Here is a 26263-nt window from a genome sequence, read left to right on the forward strand (position 1 = left end):
GCCAGAGCCCGGACTTGAACCCGATCTAACATCTCTGGAGAGACCTGAAAATAGTTGTGCAGCAACGCTCCCCATCCAACCTGACAGAGCTTGATAGGGTCTGCAGAGAAGAATGGGAGAAACTCCCCAAATACAGGTGTACCAAGCTTGTAGCCTCATACCCAAGAAGACTCAAGGCTGTAATCTCTGCCAAAGGTGCTTCAATAAAGTACAGAGTAAAGGGTCTGAATACTTGTGGAAATGTGATAATTTTTTATTTTGTATAAATTTGTAAAAATACGTTTTTGCTTTGTCATTATGGGGTATTGTGTGTAGTTGGTTAATTTTAGAATAAGGCTGTAACATAACAAAATGTGGAAAAAGTCAAGGGGTCTGAATACTTTCTGAAATGCACTGTATTTCTAAAAAAAGAAGCCCACTTTAAATCTCAGCTTTTTAATTAGCTCATCCATAAGTTTATATATATATATATATATATTTTTTTTTACATTAGATCTTTGTCAATCCGAACGCCCAGATATTTATAGGCAGGAACCCGATCAATGGGAGAATCATCCAGTGAATAAATATGTAGTTCATCAGATTTTTTTGTTGCTAGAATTAGAGAGCACATATTTAGCCTTTCCCCACATTAAGTACAAGTTTTAAACCAACCAGGGCTTTATGTAAGGCAACAAAGTCACATTACAGCTCTAGCCTGGTCAACAGTTTGCAATGGCATACATAAGTGTCATCTGCATACAGATGACTATTACATCTTTTAAGGCCAAAATAGTAAAGAGCAGGTCCTAGTACAGTAATACAATTTTACAAGCGGATGGTGCTTTCCCAGCATCATTAATATGCACTAGTGGTGAATGATCTTGTAGTATGGAATAGGTTCCATTTGACTTCAAAATCAATACCAGCAATGTGCTTCATTCAAAGAAATATGTTGCCAGTTCCTTTTTAGTACAATGGGAAGCTTAAAGTACAGTAGCTATTCCATTTCAGATTAAAGTCAGTTGTTTGAGTGTCTTGAGGGGTCTCATCTGTTGGCCCGTGGTCTGTAGCCCATCTCTCCCTCTAGCTGCTCAGCTGTAAGTGCACCCAGGAGAGGCTGACAGTCTGGGTTGAACACTGAGTAAGCACTCATTTCTCCAGGTTGGCGTGCAGTTGGGCTCCGCAGCCCCTCATACAGCCAGTAGAAGAGGGAGATTAGGAAGAAAGGCAACCCGAATTCCAGCTCGGCAAACAGCCCAAGTAGAACCAGCCAAAGCAACACCTTCAGCAAAGTCAGATTTGTGAAAGCCAGTTGCTTTGAACCAAGCCATTGACCCAGAGTGCTCTCCAGCAGCCAGTCATCCTAAAAAGACGGGGGGGGAATAAATGAAGTTACAGTAGCTAACATTGACAAGATGGAATCAACGTTTATTACTATCTGGTTTTTCAGACACAGATTAAGAATAGTCCTGGTTGACTAACAACCATGGTCAATGAATCTCCAAAGAAAGTGTTTATTAGTCCAGGACTAGGCTTAAACAGTGTAGGGTAACCTAGTATTTTGAGTAGATTTTTAGCCTACCCCCCAATGTTTAGTCCTTGTAGCCTGATGGACAGCAGATGTTGGATTATCTGTCAACTCCTGTGTGTCTGGATCAGCTGTTGATGACTGGCAACTGTCCGACTTCAAAGTGCTGCCATTGTCCGATGATGTTATGGGTTGTTTTTTAAAAGATTCACTCTTCCTAGCGGCCACATCAGCCCTTCTTCGGGCCCTGAACTCCGCAAGCTTTTGCTCCATATGTGTACAGTTTCTGAGTCATGCAACAATGAAAGAATGCGTAGCAACGTGTGCACGACAGTTCGCTAGATTTTTTTGAGGTCCCAAAAAGATTGTTCGAGTGAAATCCCGTCTTCTCAACCGCGGAAATCTTGTCTAAATTGTGTTATGGTAATAATTGAATTCACTGTCACAGGAAGTATGAAAATATTTTCCTTATCAAATCTGTTTCACTTCAGTTTGTTTACCTTCCGGTTCAGCTAGGCGTACGTAACGACGTAGATTGTGTCGTAAATCGTCAACCCCATCATCCAGCTGACAAGCCAAACTAGCTTTTCTTGGTAGACGGTTTGTCTTTATTCAACTTATATTGTAAGTAACCAAATATGCAATTGACTGATTATTTAGGTATTTAATTGCGCATTCCTGAGCATTATAGATTACAATTCAAAGTGTACAGTAGTAAGCTCTGCTCAGCTAGCTAGCTACAACCCTACTCATGTCAAAATTCTCCATCTATAGTTCTGGATTAATCGAATAAAGGTAAATATATAGCTAGATCAATATGCCCTTTTAGATATGTCAGTTTATGTTTGTATAAGATATGAACACAGGAAAGTATTAGACTCACTGACACACTACATAAAAATGGAGAAGTCAGCTAGCTAAGTATTTGAATCTGATTCACATTATTCTTTGCAATATCCTCTCTAATATCCCATTTTTTTCCTGACACAGAATGGACAGCCCCAGCCCAGCAGCCCACCTTCACTGTTGAGCAGGCCAGATGTAAGAACAGTTGTCACATACTTTTGTCTTATTACTAATGCCCAGTAGTGGCACAGATCTCTTCAAACTGCTTGTGTTGCAGTGGTGCTGAGTGAGGTCATCCAAGCCTTCTCTGTGCCAGAGAATTCAGCGCGGATGGAGGAGGCACGGGAGAGCGCCTACAACATGGGCAAGATGTGATAGCTGGTGCTCCCCATGGCCACCCAGATCCAACAGGAGGTCATCAAGGCTTACAGCTTCAACAACGAGGGAGAGGGAAGCAACTTTGTGAAACCAGTTCCATACAGAATGAAGGGGTAGAGAGAGACAATCTATTGTCACTTGTCAGTGGCATTGTTTTGTGTGAATACTGAATGCTATCTTTTTGCATCATGTTCAGTTTGACCTATACTGAACAAAAATATAAATGCAGCAATTTCTAAGATTTTACTGAGTTAGTTTATATAAGGAAATCAGTCAATTGAAATACATTCATAAGGCCCTAATCTATGGATTTCATATGTTGGTCACAGATATCTTTTAAAAAAATGGTAGGGGTCGTGGATCAGAAAACCAGTCAATATCTGGTGTGACCACTATTTGCGTCATGCAGCTCGACACCTCTTTCACCTTGAGTTGATAAGGCTGTTGATTGTGGCCTGTGAAATGTTGTCCCACTCCTCTTCAATGGCTGTGCGAAGTTGCTGGGTATTTCATGAACACACAAACACGTCAATCCAGAGTATTAAAAACATGCTCAATGGGTGACATGTTTGAGTATGCGCTGGTGGAAATTCCTGCAGTCAGTATGCCAATTGCCCTCAACTTGTGGCATTGTGTTGTGTGACAACTGCTCATTTTAGAGTGTCCTTTTGTCCCCAGCACAAGGTGCACCTGTGTAATGATGCCATTTAATCTGCTTCTTGATATGCCACACCTGTCAGGTGGATGGATTATCTTGGCAAAGGAGAAATGCTCACTAAGAGGGATGTAAAATTTGTGCACATACTGAGAGAAATAAGCTTTTTGTGCGTATGGAACATTTCTGGGATCTTTTATTTCAGCTCATGAAACCAAAATTTTACATGTTGCATTTATATATTTGTTCAGTGTATTTGTGAAATCATGGTGGTCAATCACAGTAGTCATTGCTTGTTTTAGCTATTTTTCAGGTGTTCTTAAATTTGCCCGTCTCGTGAAGATGTATGAAACTCAGGATCCACAGATAGCAGCCATATCAGTCAAACTGGGGTCTCTTCTCCTGCCTCCCCTGTCCACTCCACCCATTGGTGGTGCAATCCCAGCCTCCTAGCAAACTTTTATTGTGGACCGCCTTGTTTTTCCAGAAGGGACATCTACAAAATGTTACTGTACTTTCATCAAGTACGTGCAAGCCTGGAATTCAGCTCATGATATTTTCATTCAGTCTTAGGTGAGAGTGAATTGGTTACCTTATTTCTAATGTTCTGAGATAATACACACAAAGCACATCTTCATTGGTTGAAATGAAAACACTGTCAGAAACACAAGCACTGACCAGGATGGATAAATTACATCCTTTAAAGTTCAGTTATTTTGCATTCCTGGATTTAAATGCAATACACTTGACAGCTAACTGTAAATCTATTGTTTGAATATTTTCTTTCAGTATTAGATTTTTTTTATGTTTTGCCTTGTCATTTGTACCATTAATTGCTGTTTGAGAGGACTGTGATTTTTTGGGTATAAAACATTTTATACTGCTATTGTATAAAATGTCAATCTCAGTTGTCACAGCTAGATAAGTTGTATTAATATAAAACAGCAACACAAACAGATTAAAACAACCTTTATTTTGGCAGTAAGGCTTTGGCAACTGTTTCATTTATCATTCTCGTACAGTACCATTGTCACAGTAAAACTGTTTAGGGAGGGCCCCTGTGTCTCAATTTATACTTGAGACACATACAATACATCACTCTTATTCCTCACATTCTCCCTCAATCACAAAGACAAGCAAACATTGTAGGATCCAGTACTTACATGGCCTCATTGTTGCTCCTATTATCAGACAACCTCATGACACAGTTCATTCCCATACTGCATAACAGGAGACAAGTCCCTCTGTTGGATAGTCCACCCTATGGCACTTCTGTTTGCATATTACATTTAAAACATTTACTTAAATGTTTTTCCAAACAAAACGTACATTAAAAATATTACTAGATAGACAGCACAGTATACACAAGTTTTCAAAGGCAGTCACTCTTGGTTGATCGCAGTTGTGATGCACACAATGCCATTGAATGAACTCATGTTGTCCGGACCTTTTTTCTGCTTTGAGTTGGGGTGTATACAGACATTAAAATACTACTTCTGGCTACATTAATATCACAACGGGATACAGTTTTCTAAGGGTATAAAATCAGATACATGGTGTCTATAACATTCAAATCTTCCAGTTAAAAACTTGTGACAGACTTCATATTGTTGATCAAATTAAAAGGCATCCAAATAAGTGCACAACAGAGTGAACAGCAGTAGAACCCTAAGTGATGAACTTGAAGTCATTGTTAATTTTTCCTGGTGCAAATAGTAACATCCTTCCCATATCCACAATTTCCTAATTTATGGTGCTCCTTGTGGTCATTTCCAATGGCTCCTCATTCAGTGCAATCACTGTGTATTTACCAACAACAACCCAAAACCCCCATGGTCAGTGCTTTCTGAAATCAAGATCGACCCAGTTCACAGTAGCTCCATCCACAGTGCACCTACAACCAATGGCCAGCAGCAGGAGCCTCTTTGCACAAAGAGTGAGGCTGAAGGAGAATTCCCATCCAACAGTAGTCCTAAACCCCCTAGTGGTATATCACTCAGAGTCCATGATGCAACCAAAATAACCAGACTGGTGGTGGCAGACCAGTTAGACGCAGTGTTTGGTATGGAACCCAGAAGGGAAATACCTTACATCTCAAAGTGACGAAATATGCTTTCAACGTACCCCAGGACCCTCTGCCAGTCGGGCCCACCTGGTCTCAGCATCTCCTCCACGGTCTGTCAAGCAAACACAAACACTCTGTTGAAGAATAATAAGTCCATACTCTCCGTCATGGACAAACTCAATTCTCATTCAAAGGTGCCCACTGAGGAGTACTACGCAAGGCCCCAATCAGAAATACAAACATTAGTGACACCTTACATTTTAGTCAAGTCAAGCTCCCTACCGTATGTTCCCAACAGCTGTGTTCCATGTTCATGGTGACGTGTTAGTACGAGTAATATACAAGTGAAATTCCCAGTAGTTAGCCCAGTTAGTTTAAATGTGGGTCTCACCAAAGTGGCTGGGATTCCAACACTCTCCCCTGTCTGGAAGGCTAGGTCCAGGTTCTCGCTCTGCACAGAACATGTTTAGGACTTAACTGTAGGGTCAATATAACAAACAGTATGTGCTGTATGTGAATGGGTATGCATTCCTCTTACCTTGTCTCCTGTGCTGAGACTACTGTAGGGGATGTGTGTGGGCAGATAGGTGTGGTACACAGCACAGAAAGCCAGACCATCCTCCCAACTGCTACTGAAGTTGGTGATCTCAATATTCTGTCAAAAAAATTACAAATCTAAGGTTTGTATGGGTCAGAATACAGATCGATGTTTTAAAAATATGAATGGTAAGCTTGAGTTATTCTAGAAAACGTTGCCACTTCTGACCTTGTAGCCCTGGGTGCGGCTTTGACACCAACGCAGGAGTGAGTTCCGTCTGGAGCCTCCATGCCGTCGCAGCAGCATGCTGAAACCATCCTGAGGTCTGGAAGGTAGATAACAGACAAAGGTTATGTAGATAGAAGGCTTTATTTGGGCATATTTCTTAAGTATCTCTAGAGGGCCTGTCTACTCACCTGAACAATGGGTCTGCGTTCTGGTCCTCCTCCTGTTTTTCTGCCAGACATGAGCAATTAGTCAAGAGCACAGTAACTTTAATGCGGAAGACACATTTCAGGTGATTGCATTCAGTTGTACAACTGTCTAGGTAAAAAGAAAGCAGTTGTGGATTAACTCATATACAGTGCCTTCAGAAAGTATTCATACCCCTTGTCTTATTCCACATTTTGTTGTGTTACAGCCGTAATTCAAAATGGATTAAGTATTAGAAAGAAATTCTCCACACAATACACCATAATGCAAATTTTTTGAAAAATAAATATCTCATTTACATTTTAGGGATTTAGCAGACACTTATCCAGAGTGACTTACAGGAGCAATTAGGGTTAAATGCCTCGCTCAAGGGCACATAAACAGATTCTTCACCTAGTCGGCTCGGGTACCTTTCGGTTACTGGCCCAACGCTCTTAACCGCTAGGCTATCTGACACCCATAAGTATTTATACCCTTGAGTTAATACTTTGTAGAAGCACTTTTGGTGGCGATTACAGCTTCGAGTCATCTTAGGTATGTCTGTATCAGCTTTGCACATCTGGATTTGGTGATTTTCTCCCATTCTTGTGTGCAATTTTTTTTTAGTTCTGGTAAATTATATGGGGAGCAGTGAACAGCTATCTTCAAGTCTTTTCACAGATTTTCAATGGGATTCAAGTCTGGGCTTTCGCTGGGCCACTCAAGTACTTTTACATTCTTGTTCTGAAGACATTCCAGCATTTCTTTGGCTGTATGCTTTGGGTCTCCCAGTCTTCACGGCAGGGATATTAGACAGGTGATGAGCTGTGCCTGGTTTTCTCCAGACATAGCGCTTTGCATTCATGCTTACATTTTTGTCTCATTAGATCAAATTCTTTTGCCTTATGCTCGGAGTCTTTCACGTGCCTTTTTGCAAACTTCAGGTGTGCTGTCATGTGCCTTTTTCTCAGGAGTGGCTTCCGCCAGGCCTCTCTCCCATAAAGTCCAGATTGTTGAAGTGCTGTAGAGACTTGTCTTTCTGGCAGCTTCTCCCATCTTAGGCAAGGAACTCTGTAGTTCTGTCAGTAGTCATTGGGTTCTTGGTCACCTCCCTGAAAAATGTCCTCCTTGCCCAGTTGCTCAGTTTGGTCTGACGACCAGCTCTAGGCAGAGTGTGGGTAGTTCCATATTTTTTCCATGTCCAAATGATGGAGACCACTGTGCAATTGGAAACTTTCAACGCTATAAATTGCTTTATAACCTTCCCCAGATATATGCCTCATCACAATTCTATCTCTGAGATCTACGGACAGTTCCTTGGACCTCTTGGTATAGTTTCTGCCACGACATGCACTGTCGACTGGGAACCTTATATAGACCGGTGTGTTTCTTTCTAAATAATGTCCAAACAATTTAATTGGCCATAGGTGGACTCCAACTAAGTTGAAGTGACATCTCAAGGATGATCAAAGGAAATCGGATGCACCTGAGCTCAATTTGGAGTGTCATACTAAAGGGGTGTGAATACTTACACTATCTTTCAAAAGTTTGGGGTCACTTAGAAATGTCCTTGTTTTTGAAAGATAAGCACATTTTTTGTCCATTAAAATAACATAAAATTGATCAGAAATACAGTGTAGACATGGTTAATGTTGTGAATGACTATTGTAGCTGGAAACGGCTGATTTTTTATGGAATATCTACATAGGCGTACAGAGGCCCATTATCAGCAACCGTCACTCCTGTGTTCCAATGGCACGTTGTGTTAGCCTTTTAAAATGATAAACTTGGATTAGCTAATTGATCATTAGAAAACCCTTTGGCAATTATGTCAGCACAGCTGAAAACTGTAGTTCTGATTAAAGAAGCAATAAACCTGGCCTTATTTAGACTAGAGTATCTGGAACATCAGCATTTATGGGTTCGATTATAGGCTCAAAATGGCCAGAAACAAATAACTTTCTTCTGAAACTCGTCAGTCTATTCTTGTTCTGAGAAATGAAGGTTATTCCATGCGAGAAATTGCCAAGAAACTGCAGATCTCGTACAACGCTGTGTACTTCTCCCTTCACAGAACAGCGCAAACTGGCCTAACCAGAATAGAAATTAGGAGTGGGATGCCCCGGTGCACAACTGAGCAAGAGGACAAGTACATTAGTGTCTAGTTTGAGAAACAGATGCCTCACAAGTCCTCAACTGACAACTTCATTAAATAGTACCCGCAAAACACCAGTCTCAATGTCAATAGTGAAGAGGTGACTCCGGGATGCTGGCCTTCTAGCTGTGCTATCATAACTGCAAAACGGTTTTCTAATGATCAATTTGCCTTTTAAAATAATAAACTTGGATTAGCTAACACAACGTGCCATTGGAACACAGGAGTGATGGTTGCTGATAATGGGCCTCTGTACGCCTATGTAGATATTCCATTAAAAATATGCCTTTTTCCAGCTGCAATAGTTATTTACAACATTAACAATGTCTACACTGTATTTCTGATCAATTTGATGTGATTTCAATGGTCCAAAATGTGCTTTTCTTTCAAAAACAAGGACATTCCAAAGTGACCCCAAACTTTTGAACGGTAGTGTATATAAATGAGCTATTTCTGTATTTCATTTTCAATACATTTGCAAACATTTCTAAAAAAAGATGGGTGAGAATTTTTTTTTAGAATTCAGGCTGTAACAACTAAATGTGGAATAAGTCAAGGGGTATGAATACATTCTGAAGGCACTGTAGGTAATGAATGAATTGACACACACTTGTATAGAAGCTGGACCAGCTGTCCTGTCGTTGCAGTATGCGGTCCATCCTTTTCCCTTTGGCTGGCTCTTCTTTCTGGTAAGAGATAGAGAGAAGAGAGACAGGACATACATGCATGACTGATCCAAAATGTACCCTTGAATTTCAGGCTTTCTGATGGCATTTCAAAAACAAACTTGTTGGTTGAATATTAGTGTTACCTTGCAGAGAGGCAGTGTTGTACTGGTAGTGGTCTGGGAGCTACCATTCTGTGCAGGGAGAAAGTCAGTGGGCAGGGGAAGTCGAGAGAGGCTCCTGGAACAGATAAGATAGGCTTTAGTTACCACAGATAAATGTAGGATACGTGTGTCTTGCGCAACAAGGTCAAAGGTTGCTCCTACAGAGACACAGGCTGGCTAGCTCACATGCTCCAGATAACAACAGATGATCCACCCCTAAAATGCTAGTGCATTATACGGGCATGATGAGGCACTCACCAGGACCGCTCTGACATCACCACAATCCTCGGTGAATCTCTCAAGCCGCACCCCTTTTCCCCGGCTGCCAAATTCCGTAGGTACGCCGCCGCCACCCCCTTCACTTTGAGCAAGTTCTCCCCTCCTCTAACAAGCTCCTTGGGAAACTGCCCTTGCATGTTAACATCCTCTCCCTCACTCTTCACCCTTTTCTCTCCTTCCACTTCTCTTTCTGAATCCTCTCTTTTCTTCCCATCCAGTGCCTCCATCATGCTTATGTCTTCACTAGTGTCTTCTCCCGCCAGCCTCTCCTCTGTGTCTCTTCCCTCTATCTCTCTGTGTGAGTCCCTCTCGCTCTCCCTGAGCGTGTGTCTCCGTGTGTCCAGCTCAGCCCTAGTCTGTTGGTGCTCTATGGTGAGAGCAGACAGTCTGTGACAGGCCTCTCTGTGTTCAGCTCTCAGGCTCTCCAGCTCCCTGTCTGTGTCCTGCTGTCTGCACTGGGCCTGGTCCAGCTGGCCCTCCACATTCCCATGGCTCTCTCTGAGCGTGCCTAGAGTATCTTCCGCTTCCACGCGCAGCCGGTCAGCCACAGACACCGCCACCTGTAGATCACACTGGAACTGGTGCCACTCAGCTCGCTCAGTCTGCCAGAGAGAGAGAGAGAGAGAGAGAGAGAGAGAACCAGAGAGAGAGAGAGAACCAGAGAGAGAGAGAGAACCAGAGAGAGAGAGACAATCAGACAGAGAGAGAGCGAGAGAACCAGAGAGAGAGCGAGAGAACCAGAGAGAGAGAGAGAACCAGAGAGAGAGAAACACAGACAGACAGAGAGAGAAAGCGAGAGAACCAGAGAGAGAGAGAGAGAGAACCAGACAGAGAGAGAGAGAGAGAGAAAACCAGAGAGAGAACCAGAGAGAGAGAGAGAACCAGAGAGAGAGAGAGAACCAGAGAGAGAGAGAACCAGACAGAGAGAGAACCAGATAGAGAGAACCAGACAGAGAGAGAAAGCGAGAGAACCAGAGAGAGAGAGAGAACCAGAGAGAGAGAGAGAACCAGACAGAGAGAGAGAAAGTAAGACAGAGTTAAAGATCCTGTACACTCAAACCAGAAGCAAACATCAGAATATAAGAGAGTGCGTTAACTCATTGCATCAGAAAAACATCATCATGAACAGACAAGGGAACTCGCAGGTGAGAAGTAGATGTATCATTTACATCCAGACCAGCAGAAAGACATGCATGCATCCTGTCACTGTGTCTCAGAAAATCTATAGTGCTGTTGATACAGTCTACAGAAAACATGTCTGACAAGCAGGGACTTTGCTTTAGTCAAGTTAAAAAAAAAATCAATAGGTTACCAAGTTCAGAACCTGTTTTAGCTAAACTAGCCAACCCAATTCAGGTGAACGCATAAACAAGATATGCCAGGAACGCCTGCAATGTTCCTTGTGTACAGTTAATGACAGTAATCTAGAAATAGAGGGACAATCTCCCATATGTCAGGGCCTTCACACTGCTTATCACTGGCTCATGTAGACTAGTTGTTGTACCATGTTTGCAGATGGTGGAGGCCAACAGCAATACATATTCTCTAAAAGAACATCTTAGAAATAAAGTCAAAGTGCATCACATTTTTTAACCACTGATAAGCGTGCTTAGGTTAGCACAAATATTTCTATTTCATTCAGGCAGTAAGTGCAATGTTCAGGCTAGTTGCAGGGTTTGTGGAAGGCAGGGTTTGTGGAAGGCAGGGTTTGTGGAAGGCAGGGTTTGTGGAAGGCAGGGTTTGTGGAAGGCAGGGTTTCTCAATATTCGTGCTAACCTAAGCACACTTATCAGTGGTTCAAAAATGTGATGGACTTTGACTTTATTTCTAAGATGTTCTTTTAGAGAATATGTATTGCTGTTGGCCTCCACCATCTGCAAACATGGTGCAACAACTAGTCTACATGAGCCAGTGATAAGCAGTGTGAAGTCTAAAATATCTCACATAGTACAGTACAGGGTAGAGAAGGGAAAAAGCAATCCACATCAAAGAAATAGGGATGGATTTGTGTGTGGTCTTAAAATGTCCTCCTCTATGCCTGTCTCTGCAGTGACCGAGAGAGAGGGAGGGAATGCAGTCGGGAAGAGAAGGAGCGTCTGACTCACCCTCAGTGTGTCCTTCAAGTTGCGCACCTCCTCGACCAGCTCCTCTCTCTCCACCAGCAACTGCCTCAGCAGCTCTGACACACAAACATACAGTGCCATCAGGATGTATTTACACCCCTTGACTCTTTCCACATTTTGTTGTGTTACAGCCTGAATTCTAAATGGATTAAATCAAGATGTATTGTCACTGGCCTACACACAATACCCCATAATGTCAAGGTTGAATTATGTTTTATGACATTTTTACTAATGAATAAAAAAATGAAAAGCTGAAATGTATTGAGTCAATAAGTATTCAACCCCTTTGTTATGGTCAGCATAAATACGTTCAGGAGTAGAAATGTGCTTAACAAGTCACATAAGTTGCATGGACTCACTCTGTATGCAATAACAGTGGTTAACATTATTTTTGAATGACTACATCCCTGTACCCCACACATACAATTATCTGTAAGGTCCCTCAGTGGAGCAGGGAATTTCAAACACAGATTCAACCACAAACACCAGGGAGGTTTTCCAATGACTCTCAAAGAAGGGCACCTATTGGTAGATGGGTAAAAATAAAAAGCAGACATCGAATATCCCTTTGAACATGGTGAAGTTATTAATTACACTTTGGATGGTGTATCAATACATCCACTCACTATAAAGATACAGGCGTCCTTAACTCAGTTGCCAGAGAGGAAGGAAACTGCTCAGGGATTTCAGGGAGGCCAATGGTGACTTTAAAACAGTTAGAGACTGTAATGGCTGTGATAGGAGAAAACTGAGGTTGGATCAACAACATTCTACACTGAACAAAAATATAAAGGCAACATGTAGTGTTGGTCCCATATTTTATGAGCTGAAATAAAAGCTCACCAGAAATGTCCCACACACAAAAAAAGCTTCTTCCTCTCACATTTTGTGCACAAATTTGTTTACATCCCTGTTTGTGAGCATTTCTCCTTTGCAAAGATAATCCATCAACCTGACAGGTCTGGCATGTCAAGAAGCTGATTAAACAGCATGATCGTTACACAGATTCACCTTGTGCTGGGGACAATAAAAGGCCACTTTAAAATGTGCAGTTTTGTCACACAACACAATGCCACAGAGGTCTCAAGTTTAGAGGGAGCATGCAATTGGCATGATGAATGCAGGAATGTCCACCAGAGCTGTTCCCATGTTTCTGAGAGAAATACACTTTTTGTGCATATGGAACATTTCTGGGATCTTATATTTCAGCTCATGAAACCAACACAACATTTTGCATTAATACTTTTGTTCAGTATACTTTAATAATCCATGCAAGACCTGAAAATGGATGTCTAGCAATGATCAACAACCAATTTCACAGAGCTTGAAGAACTTTGAAAATAATAAATGGGCAAATGTTGCACAATCCAGGTGTGGAAAGCACTTAGAGACTTACCCAGAAAGACTCACAGCTGTAAATAGCTGCCAAAGGTGTTTATACAAAGTACTGACTCAGGGGGGTGACTAGCTTTTTATGCATTTCATTTTCAATACATCTGCAAACATTTCTAAAAACATGTTTTCCCTTTGTCATTATGGGGTACTGTGTGTAGATGGATTAGAATTTCGTATTTATTTAATCAATTTCAATTCTGCTTTAACAAAGTGTGGAATAAGACGAGGGGTATGAATACTTTCTGAAGGCACTGTCCATACTGTAAGAACCTGCACGCACACTCTGTTAAGTAGAGACAAGACAAACCTACTATTATGAACCGATTGGGTTGCTATGGCCACGCAGATGCAGAGTCCTTACCGGCTGCTCCTGCTGTTGCGTCCAGGCCCGGACTGAGCCCCAGTGCAGACCTGTGATGTTCCAAAAGGCTGAACAGAGCCAGGGCCATCTCCTCCCCAGCTCGCTCTGGCCTTGCATGGAGCTCCATCCCACTGTCCCGCTCCTGCCAGCTATGCTCCAAAGGGCTACCCTCAAACTGAGGCTGCTGGCCTGGGGACACAGGGCTGCTTGTGTGGCTGTTAGAGCGTTGCACTGTCTGCCTTCCACCTTCCATCTCAATCCCAGTCCCCTGCGGAGACACACTGCTCTCCACGCTAATCACAGCCTGTTCTGGGGGGACGGACAGTGTGTGTCTCCAGTTGGAAATGGGGGAGGCTCCACCCTGGCAGATGATACCCCGGGGGGCCCCGGAGGACGGTGTCCCCTGCTGCAGCAGCTGAGCCGCGGCTGGAGCCAGGTCAGAATCAGAGCGGTAAGAGGGAGGAGTTTGGAACAGATCTAAATGAGACCCTGGAGAGAGAACAAGTGAGTGGAGAAAAAGAGGGGAAGAGAGAAAGAGGGGAGGATTAGAGAAAGAGGGGAGGATTAGAGAAAGAGGGGAGGATTAGAGAAAGAGGGGAGGATTAGAGAAAGAGGGGAGGATTAGAGAAAGAGGGGAGGATTAGAGAAAGATGATATAGGGGAAGGAAGAGATGAAGAGGAACAGAAAAGTGAGAGAGAACTGCTGTCCTAAGCTATTTTCTGTCTATAAAAACAATACAGAAGAAGACCACAGTTGACTGCGCCTCTGGGAGGATGCCAGTTGGCTGCGCCTCTGGGAGGATGCCAGTTGGCTGCGCCTCTGGGAGGATGCCAGTTGGCTGCGCCTCTGGGAGGATGCCAGTTGGCTGCGCCTCTGGGAGGATGTCAGTTGGCTGCGCCTCTGGGAGGATGTCAGTTGGCTGCGCCTCTGGGAGGATGCCAGTTGGCTGCGCCTCTGGGAGGATGTCAGTTGGCTGCGCCTCTGGGAGGATGTCAGTTGGCTGCGCCTCTGGGAGGATGTCAGTTGGCTGCGCCTCTGGGAGGATGTCAGTTGGCTGCGCCTCTGGGAGGATGTCAGTTGGCTGCGCCTCTGGGAGGATGCCAGTTGGCTGCGCCTCTGGGAGGATGGCTGCTGACAGACACTGCAGAGACTGTCAACGCCTTGGCACATAGACATACACTCATCTCTGAGTGGCCATATAGAGAGACAAACTACCTCACTGAATCTAGATGCAGCATCTCTTTCCTGCTAGCAGCCAATTGATTAACATTGGAAACCCATACACTATGTTTATTCTCTAGGGTGCATTCACACAGACAAACACACAGGTCCATAAGGATGTGTGCTTGGCCAGCCTATAGCGTCTCATGTTCCCCCTCCCTGTCCTTGCATTGGGCAGCAGAATTCTGCAGACTCCTCATTACGCTATCTGATGTGTTGCATGTGACTAGCGGTGCACACAGCGGTGCACACACAGTATCCAGTGAGATATTCTCACCCCAGTCTGAGTCTGTTTCCTGCATACTGAAAACGGCTAGAAAGGATAGGAACAGGTGTATAGGGGAGGGATGCGTGTCAGAAAAAGAGAAGCCGATGCAGGTAGGATGCATGACGTTCAACATCAAGCCGGCAATAACAACAGAAAAGAACTGAGAAACCCAGCTAGACAGATCGAGAAGAGGATGGATGAAGATAACTCACAAATTGTAAGAGTACAAACAGCATGAAAGGAAATATTAAGAGACATAAGCTCTTTCATTCACTCACACAAACACACATTGGAATGTTGGAGAAAGCAGAAAGGGGTAATGAAGTCATTTAATCAGGAACACAACGTCCTGTGTCTGTGGGAATCAGGAACAGAATGTTCTAAACATAGTTACTGTCAGAAAGTCTAATATAATGAAATGTGACAATGTGTGAGCATTCATGTGTGAGACTAATTATGTAACCGGTGTGTGTGTGTAGGTTCATGTAGGGAACCTGTAGGGCCATGGCCGTCCTTTCCACCGACGTTACCCATGATGTAGCAGGTGCAGCGAGGAAGCAGTGTGACTGTGCTTCCCAGAAGCCCTCACTCTCCCCTCTGGTGCTCTCTCTTAGGTCCACCGCAGATTGGATAGGGCATAATACACCTGGAAGTACAGAGAAAGCTCAGACCATTCATATTTTAATAAAATTCAGTTAACACTACTAAATTCCTTTCAATAGAGTGGGTACCCTGACTACAGTGGCAAACAATGTATTTTTTTCCCCCCTCAAGTGGTGGGAGCAATGACTCATACTTACAATGCTGCAAGGTAATTGAGCAGGGATGACTGCTGTTATATGTGCATATCCCTGCAGGATGTTCACCATCATCATGCCTGACTCCCCATGTCCAGTGTAGCATTAGATTAATAACACAAGTAGGTGATGAGAGAGAGAAAACCTGACAGTCCCCAGGGTTTAATGTGGAATGAATAGGTTGTTCAATTGATTAGGCCAGCCTGATCAATGGAAAGGCAGCTGCTTAGTTTTCTGGACTGATGTGGGTGTGTGTTCTTGCAGAAAAGAATACCTTCTGAATACTAGTGTCTAATACTTGTAAGGCATGGTAATAAGGCTACAGCAAAACTCTGAACATTTACAGACATTACACAGCGGATCCTGAATAAAATAATCCCTGTGATAGACAGTATCACCAGTTACCAATGGCATAGACTCGGTTCTGTAAAGGTCCGCTAGACACTCGAGAGGGATACAATAACAAGACAAATACTATCTCGGTGTCTATTCTCTGCACAAAAATATCACCGTGCGAGCTATTGGAATCAGGCAAACACAAACACTGTATGCTCTTGTAATCAACCACCCACCTTGATATTATCCCCACGACCACGAAGCCCACTGCCCGATAAATACTGTTGTATTCTCTCTTTTCAGCTTTCCTCATCACCGCATTTTTCTCCGTCTTCAATAGTCTGAGACAGGTTTGGGAAGCTGTTTCCTGCTGTTGAAACGTTTGTAGTAGAAGAGTTACAGAATGGAGAAAGATAATTGTGGGACCTGCTTGGAAGAAACGATGCGGCAAACTGCGAGAAAGACGGACGGACTGTGCTTCGCCGCGCCGTTAAACCGTTGGAGGCAAGGAAGTCAGCCTGCTGTCCTACTGCGAGAAATTGTATCCTAGAACACTGGATATATTTAACTATAAATGTGTGTATAAAAAGCTCCACGTTCAGAAGTGTTGAGCGAGGAGAATATCATGAATTTGGATTAAATTCAAGTTGAGAATGACACATGCACAGTTGCCTGGGATACATTCAGTAGCTACAGTGTGGGAAGTTCCGACGCAATTATCATTTGGCAGAGAAGGTAGCGTAAACCTACTTAATAGAATAATTTTATTTTTCCTGGAGGAACTTCAGTTTTTCTTCAAGAGATTCTCCAAGTATTTTAGATCAGCGATCAACGAAGGGACCTATAGTATTCCAGAGGGGCCCACTAGAACTTTCCCGGGGTCTCTGACTATATACCTTTACTTGGCCTAACCAACCTTTGGACGGCGCTAGTATCCTTTTACGTCGTTTGTCATTGCGTCCAACAGGAATGTATGCAGCCGGCTATACAAATCAAATCAAATGTATTTATATATCCCTTCTTACATCAGCTGATATCTCAAAGTGCTGTACAGAAATCCAGCCTAAAACCCCAAACAGCAAGCAATGCAGGTGTAGAAGCACGGTGGCTAGGAAAAACTCCCTAGAAAGGCCAAAACCTAGAGAGGACCTATACACTCTTGTACCCCCGCGTCCGGCTCGTACATAAAAGTCATAAACCCCGCCTATTTCGATAATCTCTCTTCTTAAAAACGGTAACTAACCCTCAACCCCAATTTCAGCCTTTGCCCTACCCCTTCAAATGTTAAAAAAAATGCATTCAGGTGAGATGTTGTGGGTGGAAGAAATTGTGCAAAAATATTCATTTTGAGGTGGGTAAATGTAGTTGAACCTCATCCCAACACTTTCCCACTAAAGCAGTTACCAGACGTCCACTGGCATATTCTGATAATAAAATGATGTGCATCGCATGCAATTAACGCTCTGAACAGTTAGCTCACAGTGATATGGCGCCGAGTTCTTGACATCTATTCCCACTTGCTGGGTGCCCCCCCCAAATTTTTTTTATTTAGCGGTATTGCAGGGGCGAAAATCTGATATCAACTTTGGAGGGGACAATTACATGAAATTTTCTCAAGAGCAATTCCTGAGGGGGAGACCAAAAGTAGTGCTGTAACACATAGCTTACATTGTAATATGGTAAATGTATATTGAGGAACCAAAGAAATAAGGTGTTTGCCGTACTCCTAACTACCGGTACCCAAAAGTACACAACTAATCACAACAGCAATACCATTGCCTTTAACAAATCTTGGTTCAGTCACCAGTTTAAGTTGAGAGTGTGGGTATCCATGGCATTTTCCAATTATGTTCCTATTTTACAAGTAAAAAAAATTGAGAACCTTTCATAATGTTGCCAAACAAAGACTCAACAAACTTACCTGAGACTCCGTCTCTGCCAGTCTGTCCCTGCATATCTGTCCCCAACTCTGCTGTCTGTGTGCCATCTGTTGCCTGCTCTGCCTAATGACATCATTGTGAAACATTTCCATTAGAATTTCATTTCTTTCTTATGAACATTTTATTAACTAGTCTTTGAGATATTAGGCTACTAGGGTTCTTACTTTGCGTTTTGGTGTACTGAAAAATACTCTGATGTCCGTCTTTTATTTTTCTGCCATTTTTCTAATGGCTGGCTGGCTACACACACACACAGTGTGTAGGTTATTTACAGTAGGAGATGGGCTTCTATCATCTTATCTTTTATCATTCTATTTGGGCTTCGATCTAAAAGGTAACTAGCAAATGTGAAACGGATTAAATGACAAGAGTTGACAGCTGTATGAGTTCACCATTTACACAACATATGCTGCAACCTTTTGTAATTTTAATAGTTTGTTTCATATTGGCTGGCTTCCAACAATAGCTGAATTTGCAAAGCTAGCGAGCACCAATTCCGTTTCAGTGGTGTTTGCTATAATCTTTGCTACCCGGGTTAAATAAAATAAATAAATAAAAGTTCCCTTGCGACAATTTAGCTTTTGCAACGAGACCATTAAATATATTTAAGACAATGGTAGAAGAGAGTGTAGTTCTGTTCAGTTTGGACTTCAGTTTATTGCTAACCTTATCACAGGGACTTTGAAGCACTAACTTACATCATCTGCATGCTGATTCTTGGAATAAATTGACGATAGCAAAGATTCCATCTTTGACGAGGCCACATAAATGGAATAGGTACTAGCTATCTTAATAGTTAATATTTGCGCGCTAGCTCTGCATATTCAGCTAGTGTGTGTGCGCGATTGACTGGATTAACCTCACGTCAGTTACGTTCATTGAGTGCCTTTCAGACAGTAGACACGACCTGTTATCTTGCCAACAAAGGAACGGGCAGTGGATCAAACCATTGTGAGGCAAAGGGTGGGGGGGTCGCAATCTTTTGAAACTTAAAAACGCGCTATTAAGTGTCTATAATCAGCACAATTGCTTTCATTGCGTATTATTAATATTATTTAAATTACATAGTTATGTTTCAGTGATATATTGGGGGGGACAAATCATATTTTTCCCAGGATGGGGGGGTCGTGTGTGTCCCCCCCCCCCCCCCCCCGGGATTTCCGCCCCTGCGGTATTGTGTTGGGAAGAGAAGTGCAATCATCGCCTAGGAAGATTAAGGGCTCAATTCAGTCCAACCCGCATTGCAGTGTTTATGCAGTAGTCTTTTTTTCCAATGGTCTAATTAAAGCACAGATTGGTTTTAGGTACTGTATAAAAAAACTACTACCAGGGCGACCGTTCTCACAGGTATGTCTTCACTTTTCAGAATTAAAAACAGCGTGTTTGCACGGGATGAATATTGTAAATAAAGGGTTAAAAGAAGAAGAAAAATATTTGTTTTCATAAATTTTAACAAAAGAAGTTAAAATATGAGTACTGTCTTAAAAAAACAATTTACACCACCATGCTAGAGTACACTGGCTAATGTTACTTCCTCACGTTCAGCCAATCAGGTTGTAGCAGTCTGTTTACCCCTGGCTGAACGCTGTGTGCAACATCAGGAAGTAACAGACATTCTATCAGCTACCTCATCCCCATATTTTTATTTTTTGTTGTTGCTCCTTTGCACCCCAGTATCCCTACCTGCACATTCATCTTCTGCACATCTATCACTCCAGTCTTTAATTACTAAATGGTAATTACTTCGCCACTACAGCCTATTTATTGCCTTACCTCCCTAATCTTACCTAATTTGCACACACTGTATATAGATTTTTTCTATTGTGTTATTGACTGTACGTTTGTTTATTCCATGTGTAACTCTGTTGTTGTTTGTGTCGCAGTTGTAAATGAGAACTTGTTCTCAACTGGCCTACCTGGTTAAATAAAGGTGAAATAAAAAAATAAAAAAGGTGGTGGAAAATTGTGTTTTATTAACACATTTTTCCAAATTCTTCCTGGCGGCTCGGCGTTAAAGCTAGTTCAGGAGGAAAGCGACGCCCTTACAGCCTGAATCGAGGATGTTTTATGTACAAGCCGGTAGATGAGAAACACAATGTATAGCCGACTCAGAGAACGACAGAGGCCTCTAGTGGCCAAAAGGCAGTTTTCCCATGGGCACTGCCATTGAGGGATTCCACCATGCTTCCACCATTTTAAAGTAGTCGAATTGGTAGGAATTCCTATGGGCTGTAGCCTCAATGGCGCTGCTCATGCTGTCACAGACGATATAATAGCACAGATATAAAGATGAGTCCTCTATCTTTCTATATGAGCCGGCTGCATACATTCCAGTTGGACACAGATGACAAACAATGTGAAAGGAATACTTGCTCAATCTGCTGGCTCATTGGGCTATTCTCTATTACTGTGTAAAACTAACAAGACATACCAAGTTTAAAACTTTGAGGTAGGCCGCCGTCTACTACCAGGGGCTATTGTTAGTTTAATGTCGCTTAACCCAGAACAAACATCTAATTTGGTTGTTCATTCTGTCCACGAGACATTACTGTTAGTATGATATCCTTGATTTAAATACTAATTGACCACTGGAGGGCAGAATAAATCAACATACTGAACAAATAGACCGATAGAAGTGAAATAAATTCATAAAAAACATACAAGAAAAGTCCAATTGACTTGATTTAGTGAATTGGTTATTTCCCCCATCTAGGTGGGGGTAGCCTATCTGTTAAAGGAACATGATGCAACTATTCAATCCTCTCAAATCTACATTAGTGCCTAGGGCCTGATTTGGGATTCTCACAGGACCTGGGTGCAAGGCTACAGAGGGATGCTATTAGCAGTTCTTGAAAAACTTCCAGCTCTTAGACCAGGAAAGTTATGGCAGTCACCCCAAGTTACCAATAGTCACTTGGCCAAATTTGTCAACACAAGGTTTGAAATTTGTAAGTGCCAAACATTTAGTACAGAAAAAAAGGTTCTATCGCTTGCTTCAAATCAAACTTTTTGTCACATGTGCCAAATACAACAAGTGTAGACCTTACTGTGAAATGCTTACTTACAAGCCCTTAACTCTTCTTCAACTGCACTGTTGGTTAAGAAAATATTTACCAAATAAAGTAAAAAAGAAATAAAAATAACACAATAAAATAACGAGGCTATATACAGGGGGTACTGCTACCGAGTCAGTGTGCGGCGGTACAGGTTAGAGGTCATTTGTACATGTAGGTAGGGGTGAAGTGACTATGCATAGGTAATAAAACAGCGAGTAGCTGCAGTGTACGAAACAAATGGGGGGGGGGTCAATGTAAATAGTCCAGTGGCCATTTGATTAATTGTTCAGCAGTCGTATGGCTTGGGGGTGTAAGTGGCACTCCTGAAAGGTTTTATGTAGAATCCCTGAACCCTTTTCTTGAATCATGAAGAGCCCAGAGCTCCATGACAGGTAATAGGATACAGAATCGTAAGTAAGCGTTTCACTGTTAATCTACACCTGTTCTATACGAACCATGTGAACAATGACATTTTATTTGGTAATATACTGGGATGGGGGAAGAGTAGTATAATGTAAATATTGAGGAATTAAATAAAATAACATTTATTTCTAGTTTTTTATATGGCTTAGACCGTGAAAAACAAGACTCAGCAGTCAAAAAAAAGATCAAAATTATTTTTTTTCACATTGAGGTTGGAATTATACTGTACAATTTTGAAAATGATAATGCCCTTTCAGTGTAAGAGCTGTTTGAAAAGACCGCCTGAAATATCAGCCTGTTTTGGTGGGATGTAGTTTGTCTGCCTGGTGACATCACAAGGCGGTAAATGAGTTAACACCAATAAGAATAATTTTATTCATCATATGCGCCGAATACAACAGGTATATTACAGTAAAATGCTTACTTATGAGCCCGTAACCAACAATGCTGTTAAAAAAAAATAGGATAAGATTATGAAATAAAAAGTAACAAGTATTTAAAGAGCGGCAGTAAAATAACAATAGCGAGACTATATTCGCAGAGTACGACCTACAAATGCAGAGTACGACCCTGCCTCACACAGGAAGCGGCGCAGGTCCTAATCCAGGCACTTGTCATCTCCCGTCTGGATTACTGCAACTCGCTGTTGGCAGGGCTCCCTGCCTGTGCCATTAAACCCCTACAACTCATCCAGAACGCTGCCGCAGCCCGTCTGGGGTTCAACCTTCCCAAGTTCTCTCACGTCACCCCGCTCCTCCGCACACTCCACTGGCTTCCAGTTGAAGCTCGCATCTGCTACAAGACCATGGTGCTTGCCTACGGAGCTGTGAGGGGAACGGCACCTCCTTACCTTCAGGCTCTGATCAGTCCCTACACCCAAAGAAGGGCACTGCGTTCATCCACCTCTGGCCTGCTCGCCTCCCTACCTCTGCGGAAGCACAGTTCCCGCTCAGCCCAGTCAAAACTGTTCGCTGCTCTGGCACCCCAATGGTGGAACAAGCTCCCTCACGACGCCAGGACAGCGGAGTCAATCACCACCGACCGGAGACACCTGAAACCCCACCTCTTTAAGGAATACCTGGGATAGGATTAAGTAATCCTGCTAACCCCCCCCACCCCTACCCTCCCCCCCCAAAATATATAGATGTACTATTGTAAAGTGGTTGTTCCACTGGATATCATAAGGTGAATGCACCAATTTGTAAGTTGCTCTGGATAAGAGCGTCTGCTAAATGACGTAAATGTAAATGTATATACAGGGGATACCGGTACAGAATCAATGTGCGGGGGCACCGGTTATTTGAGGTAATATGTACATGTTGGTAAAGTTATTAAAGTGACTATGCAAAGATGTGTAAAGGGGGGGGGGGCAATGCAAAAAGTCTGGGTAGCCATTTGATTAGGTCTTCAGGAGTCTTATGGCTTGGGGGTAGAAGCTGTTTAGAAGCCTCTTGGACCTAGACTTGGTGCTCCGGTACCGCTTGCCGAGCGGTAGCAGAGAGAACAGTCTATGACTAGGGTGGCTGGAGTCTTTGACAATTTGGGGAGTGCTTGGTCCTCTTTTTTCCTGTAGTCCACAATCATCTGCTTTGTCTAGATCACGTTGAGGGAGTTTGTTGTCCTGGCACCACACGGCCAGATCTCTGACCTCCTCCCTATAGGCTGTCTCGTCGTTATCCGTGATCAGCCTTAATGATGGTGTTGGAGTCGTGCAGTCATGAGTGAACAGGGAGTACAGGAGGTGACTGAGCATGCACCCCTAAGGGGCCTGTGTTGGGGATCAGCGTGGTGGATGTATTGTTACCTATCCTTACGACCTGGGGGCGGCCCGTCAGGATGTCCAGGATCCAGTTGCAGAGGAAGGTGTTTAGTCCCAGGGTCCTTAGCTTATTGATGAGCTTTGAGGGCACTGTGGTGTTGAACGCTGCACTGTAGTCAATGAATAGCATTCTCACATAGGTGTTCCTTTTTTCCAGGTGGGAAAGGGCAGTGTGGACTGTAATAGAGATTGCATCATCTGTGGATCTGTTGGGGCGGTATACAAATTGGAGTGGGTCTAGGGTTTCTGGGATAATGGTGTTGATGTGAGCCATGACCAGCCTTTCAAAGCACTTCATGGTTACAGACGTGAGTGCTACGGGTCAGTAGCCGTTTAGGCAGGTTACCTTAGTGTTCTTGGGCACAGGCACTATGGTGGTCTGCTTAAAACATGTTGGTATTACAGACTTGGACAGGGACAGGTTGAAAATGTCAGTGAAGACACTTGCCAGTTGGTAAGCGCATGCTCATAGTACACGTCCTGGTAATCCGTCTGGCCCTGCGGCCTTGTGAATGTTGACCTGTTTAAAGGTCTTACATCGGCTGCGGAGAGTGTGATCACGCAGTCTTCCAGAACAGCTGGTGCTCTCATGCATGTTTCAGTGTTATTTGCCTCGAAGCGAGCATAGAAGTAGTTTAGCTTGTCTGGTAGGCTCGTGTCACTGGGCAGCTCGTGGCTCTGCTTCACTTTGTAGTCTAATGATTTGCAAGCTCTGGCCAGTCCTCTTCTGGCTGTGCCGGGTGGATATTATAACAGAACATGGTCAAGATGTTAAAATGTTCATAAATGACCAGCATGGTCAAATAATAATAATCATAGTAGTTGTCGAGGGTGCAACAAGCACGTCCGGTGAACAGGTCAGGGTTCCGTAGCCGCAGGCAGAACAGTTGAAACTGGAGCAGCAGCATGGCCAGGTGGACTGGGGACAGCAAGGAGTCATCATGCCAGGTAGTCACGAGGCATGGTCCTAGGGCTCAGGTCCTCCGAGAGAAAGAAAGAGAGAAAGAGAGAATTAGAGAGAGCATATTTAAATTCACACAGGACACCGGATAAGACAAGAGAATACTCCAGATGTAACAGACTGACCCTAGCCCCCCGACACATAAACTACTAAGCTCTACCCTTTAGCTCAGTGAGGATGTTGCCTGTAATCCATGGCTTCTGGTTGGGGTATGTACATACGGTCACTGTGGGGACGACATCATCAATGCACTTATTGATGAAGCCAATGATTGATGTTGTGTACTCCTCAATGCCATCAGAGGAATCCTGGAACATATTCCAGTCTGTGCTAGCAAAACAGTCCTGTAGCTTAGCATCTGTTTCATCTGACCACCTTTTTTTATTGATCTAGTCACTGGTGCTTCCTGCTTGAAGGAATCAGGAGGATAGAATTATGGTCAGATTTGCCAAATGGAGGGTGAGGGAGAGTTTTGTATGAGTCTGTGTGTGGAGTAAAGGTGGTCCAGAGTTTTTTCCCCCTCTGTTTGCACATGCGGATAGAAATTTTGTAAATCAGATTTAAGTTTCCCTGCATTAAAGTCCCCAGCTACTAGGAACACTGCCTCTGGGTGAGCGTTTTCTTGTTTGCTTATGGTGGAATACAGCGCATTCAATGCGGTCTAAGTGCCAGCCTCTGACTGTGGTGGTATGTAAACATCTACAAAAAAAATACAGATGAAAACTCTAAGATATTACAGTTTTGAATGTCCCATTTGTAGTTTAATCTTCCGCATAGTTCATCTATTTTATTGTCCAAAGATTGCACGTTTGCTAGCAGAATGGAAGGAAGTGGGGGTTTATTTGATCGCCTACGAATTCTCAGAAGGCAGCCCGGCCCCCTTTTCATCGCCTCCTCTTCACGCAAATCACGGGGATCTGGGCATTTCCCCGAGAAAGCAGTATATCGTTCGTGTCGGCATCGTCAGACTCGTTAAAGGAAAAAAAGGATTCTGCCAGTCCGTGGTGAGTAATCGCAGTCCTGATGTCCAGAAGTTATTTTCAGTCATAAGAGACGGTAGCGCCAACATTATGTACAAAATAAGTTTTAAAAAGAAGTTAAACGCAAATAAACGAGAAAAAAAATATACAAATTGGTTGGGGGCACGTAAAATGGGTTCCAAGGGTTCCAACCCGCTCTGCCAATAACAGATCGTTATCAATTTTGCCTTCCCCACTCCCAGCAAAATTATTTGAGAAATTGCTCTTTGCCAGTGGAGGAAAAAGTACCCAATTGTCATACTTGAGTCAAAGTAAAGATACCTTAATAAAAAATTACTCAAATAAAAGTGAAAGTCACCCAGTAAAATACTACTTGATTAAAAATATTAAAGTATTTGGTTTTAAATATACTTAAGTATCAAAAATAAATGTAACTGCTAAAATATACTTAAATATTGAAAGTAAATGTGTAAATCATTTCAAATTCCCTATATTAAACAAATCAGATGGCACCATTTTTTTATTTACATATAACCAGGTGCACACTGGGCACACTTTTTATTTCCAGATAACCAGGGGCACACAGACATAATTTACAAATGAAGCATGCGTTTAGTTAGTTCGCAAGATCAAAAGGCAATATGGATGACCAGTGATCTTCTCTTGATAAGTGTGTGAACTGGACCATTTCTGTCATGCTAGCCATTCAAAATGCAACGAGAACTTTTGAGTTTCAGTTATACTTAAACTACATATTTAATAGTAAGAGCTTTGCAATAGCACGTTGACTTTCAATGATGCGCCATCTCTAATGAACCATTGAAAGTGTCAACACAAAAGTACAAAGATCTTTTATAGCCAAGATACACCCCTCTCAACATACATGACGAACCACAGATACATAGAATGGATCACA

At 42.8% G+C, this 26263-nt stretch overlaps 2 protein-coding genes and 1 long non-coding RNA gene across 6 annotated transcripts; 1 reads left to right on the forward strand and 2 right to left on the reverse strand.

Moving 5' to 3' along the window:
* Positions 1 to 379: 379 nt before the first annotated feature.
* LOC115164108 (SAYSvFN domain-containing protein 1) lies at positions 380 to 2010 on the reverse strand. The gene is made up of 2 exons (XM_029716289.1): positions 1565 to 2010; positions 380 to 1345 (listed from the first exon to the last, which is right to left on the reverse strand). The coding sequence occupies exons 1-2, from the start codon at positions 1781 to 1783 to the stop codon at positions 1028 to 1030; spliced, it is 537 nt and encodes a 178-aa protein (XP_029572149.1). The 5' UTR covers positions 1784 to 2010; the 3' UTR covers positions 380 to 1027.
* Positions 2011 to 2051: 41 nt separating this feature from the next.
* Positions 2052 to 2975, forward strand: LOC115164156 (uncharacterized). The gene is made up of 2 exons (XR_003869885.1): positions 2052 to 2134; positions 2501 to 2975. It is a non-coding gene; the product is annotated as an uncharacterized LOC115164156 (long non-coding RNA).
* A 1367-nt stretch (positions 2976 to 4342) lies between these two features.
* On the reverse strand, positions 4343 to 17241 carry LOC115163811 (cytospin-A). 4 transcript variants are annotated; one of them, XM_029716145.1, is made up of 13 exons: positions 16405 to 17241; positions 15836 to 15912; positions 15530 to 15681; positions 13546 to 14034; positions 11772 to 11845; positions 9646 to 10268; positions 9370 to 9463; positions 9169 to 9244; positions 6409 to 6448; positions 6221 to 6317; positions 5993 to 6109; positions 5846 to 5905; positions 4343 to 5566 (listed from the first exon to the last, which is right to left on the reverse strand). In XM_029716145.1, the coding sequence occupies exons 3-13, from the start codon at positions 15567 to 15569 to the stop codon at positions 5477 to 5479; spliced, it is 1800 nt and encodes a 599-aa protein (XP_029572005.1). In that variant the 5' UTR covers positions 15570 to 15681; positions 15836 to 15912; positions 16405 to 17241; the 3' UTR covers positions 4343 to 5476. The 4 variants fall into 4 exon arrangements, with proteins under 4 accessions (XP_029572005.1, XP_029571958.1, XP_029572036.1 ...); XM_029716098.1 differs by lacking the exon at positions 15836 to 15912; XM_029716176.1 differs by having other exon boundaries at positions 15566 to 15681; positions 15836 to 17241.
* Positions 17242 to 26263: the final 9022 nt, after the last annotated feature.

This window comes from Salmo trutta, chromosome 1, assembly GCF_901001165.1.
Source record: "Salmo trutta chromosome 1, fSalTru1.1, whole genome shotgun sequence".
NCBI classification, from domain to species: domain Eukaryota; kingdom Metazoa; phylum Chordata; class Actinopteri; order Salmoniformes; family Salmonidae; genus Salmo; species Salmo trutta.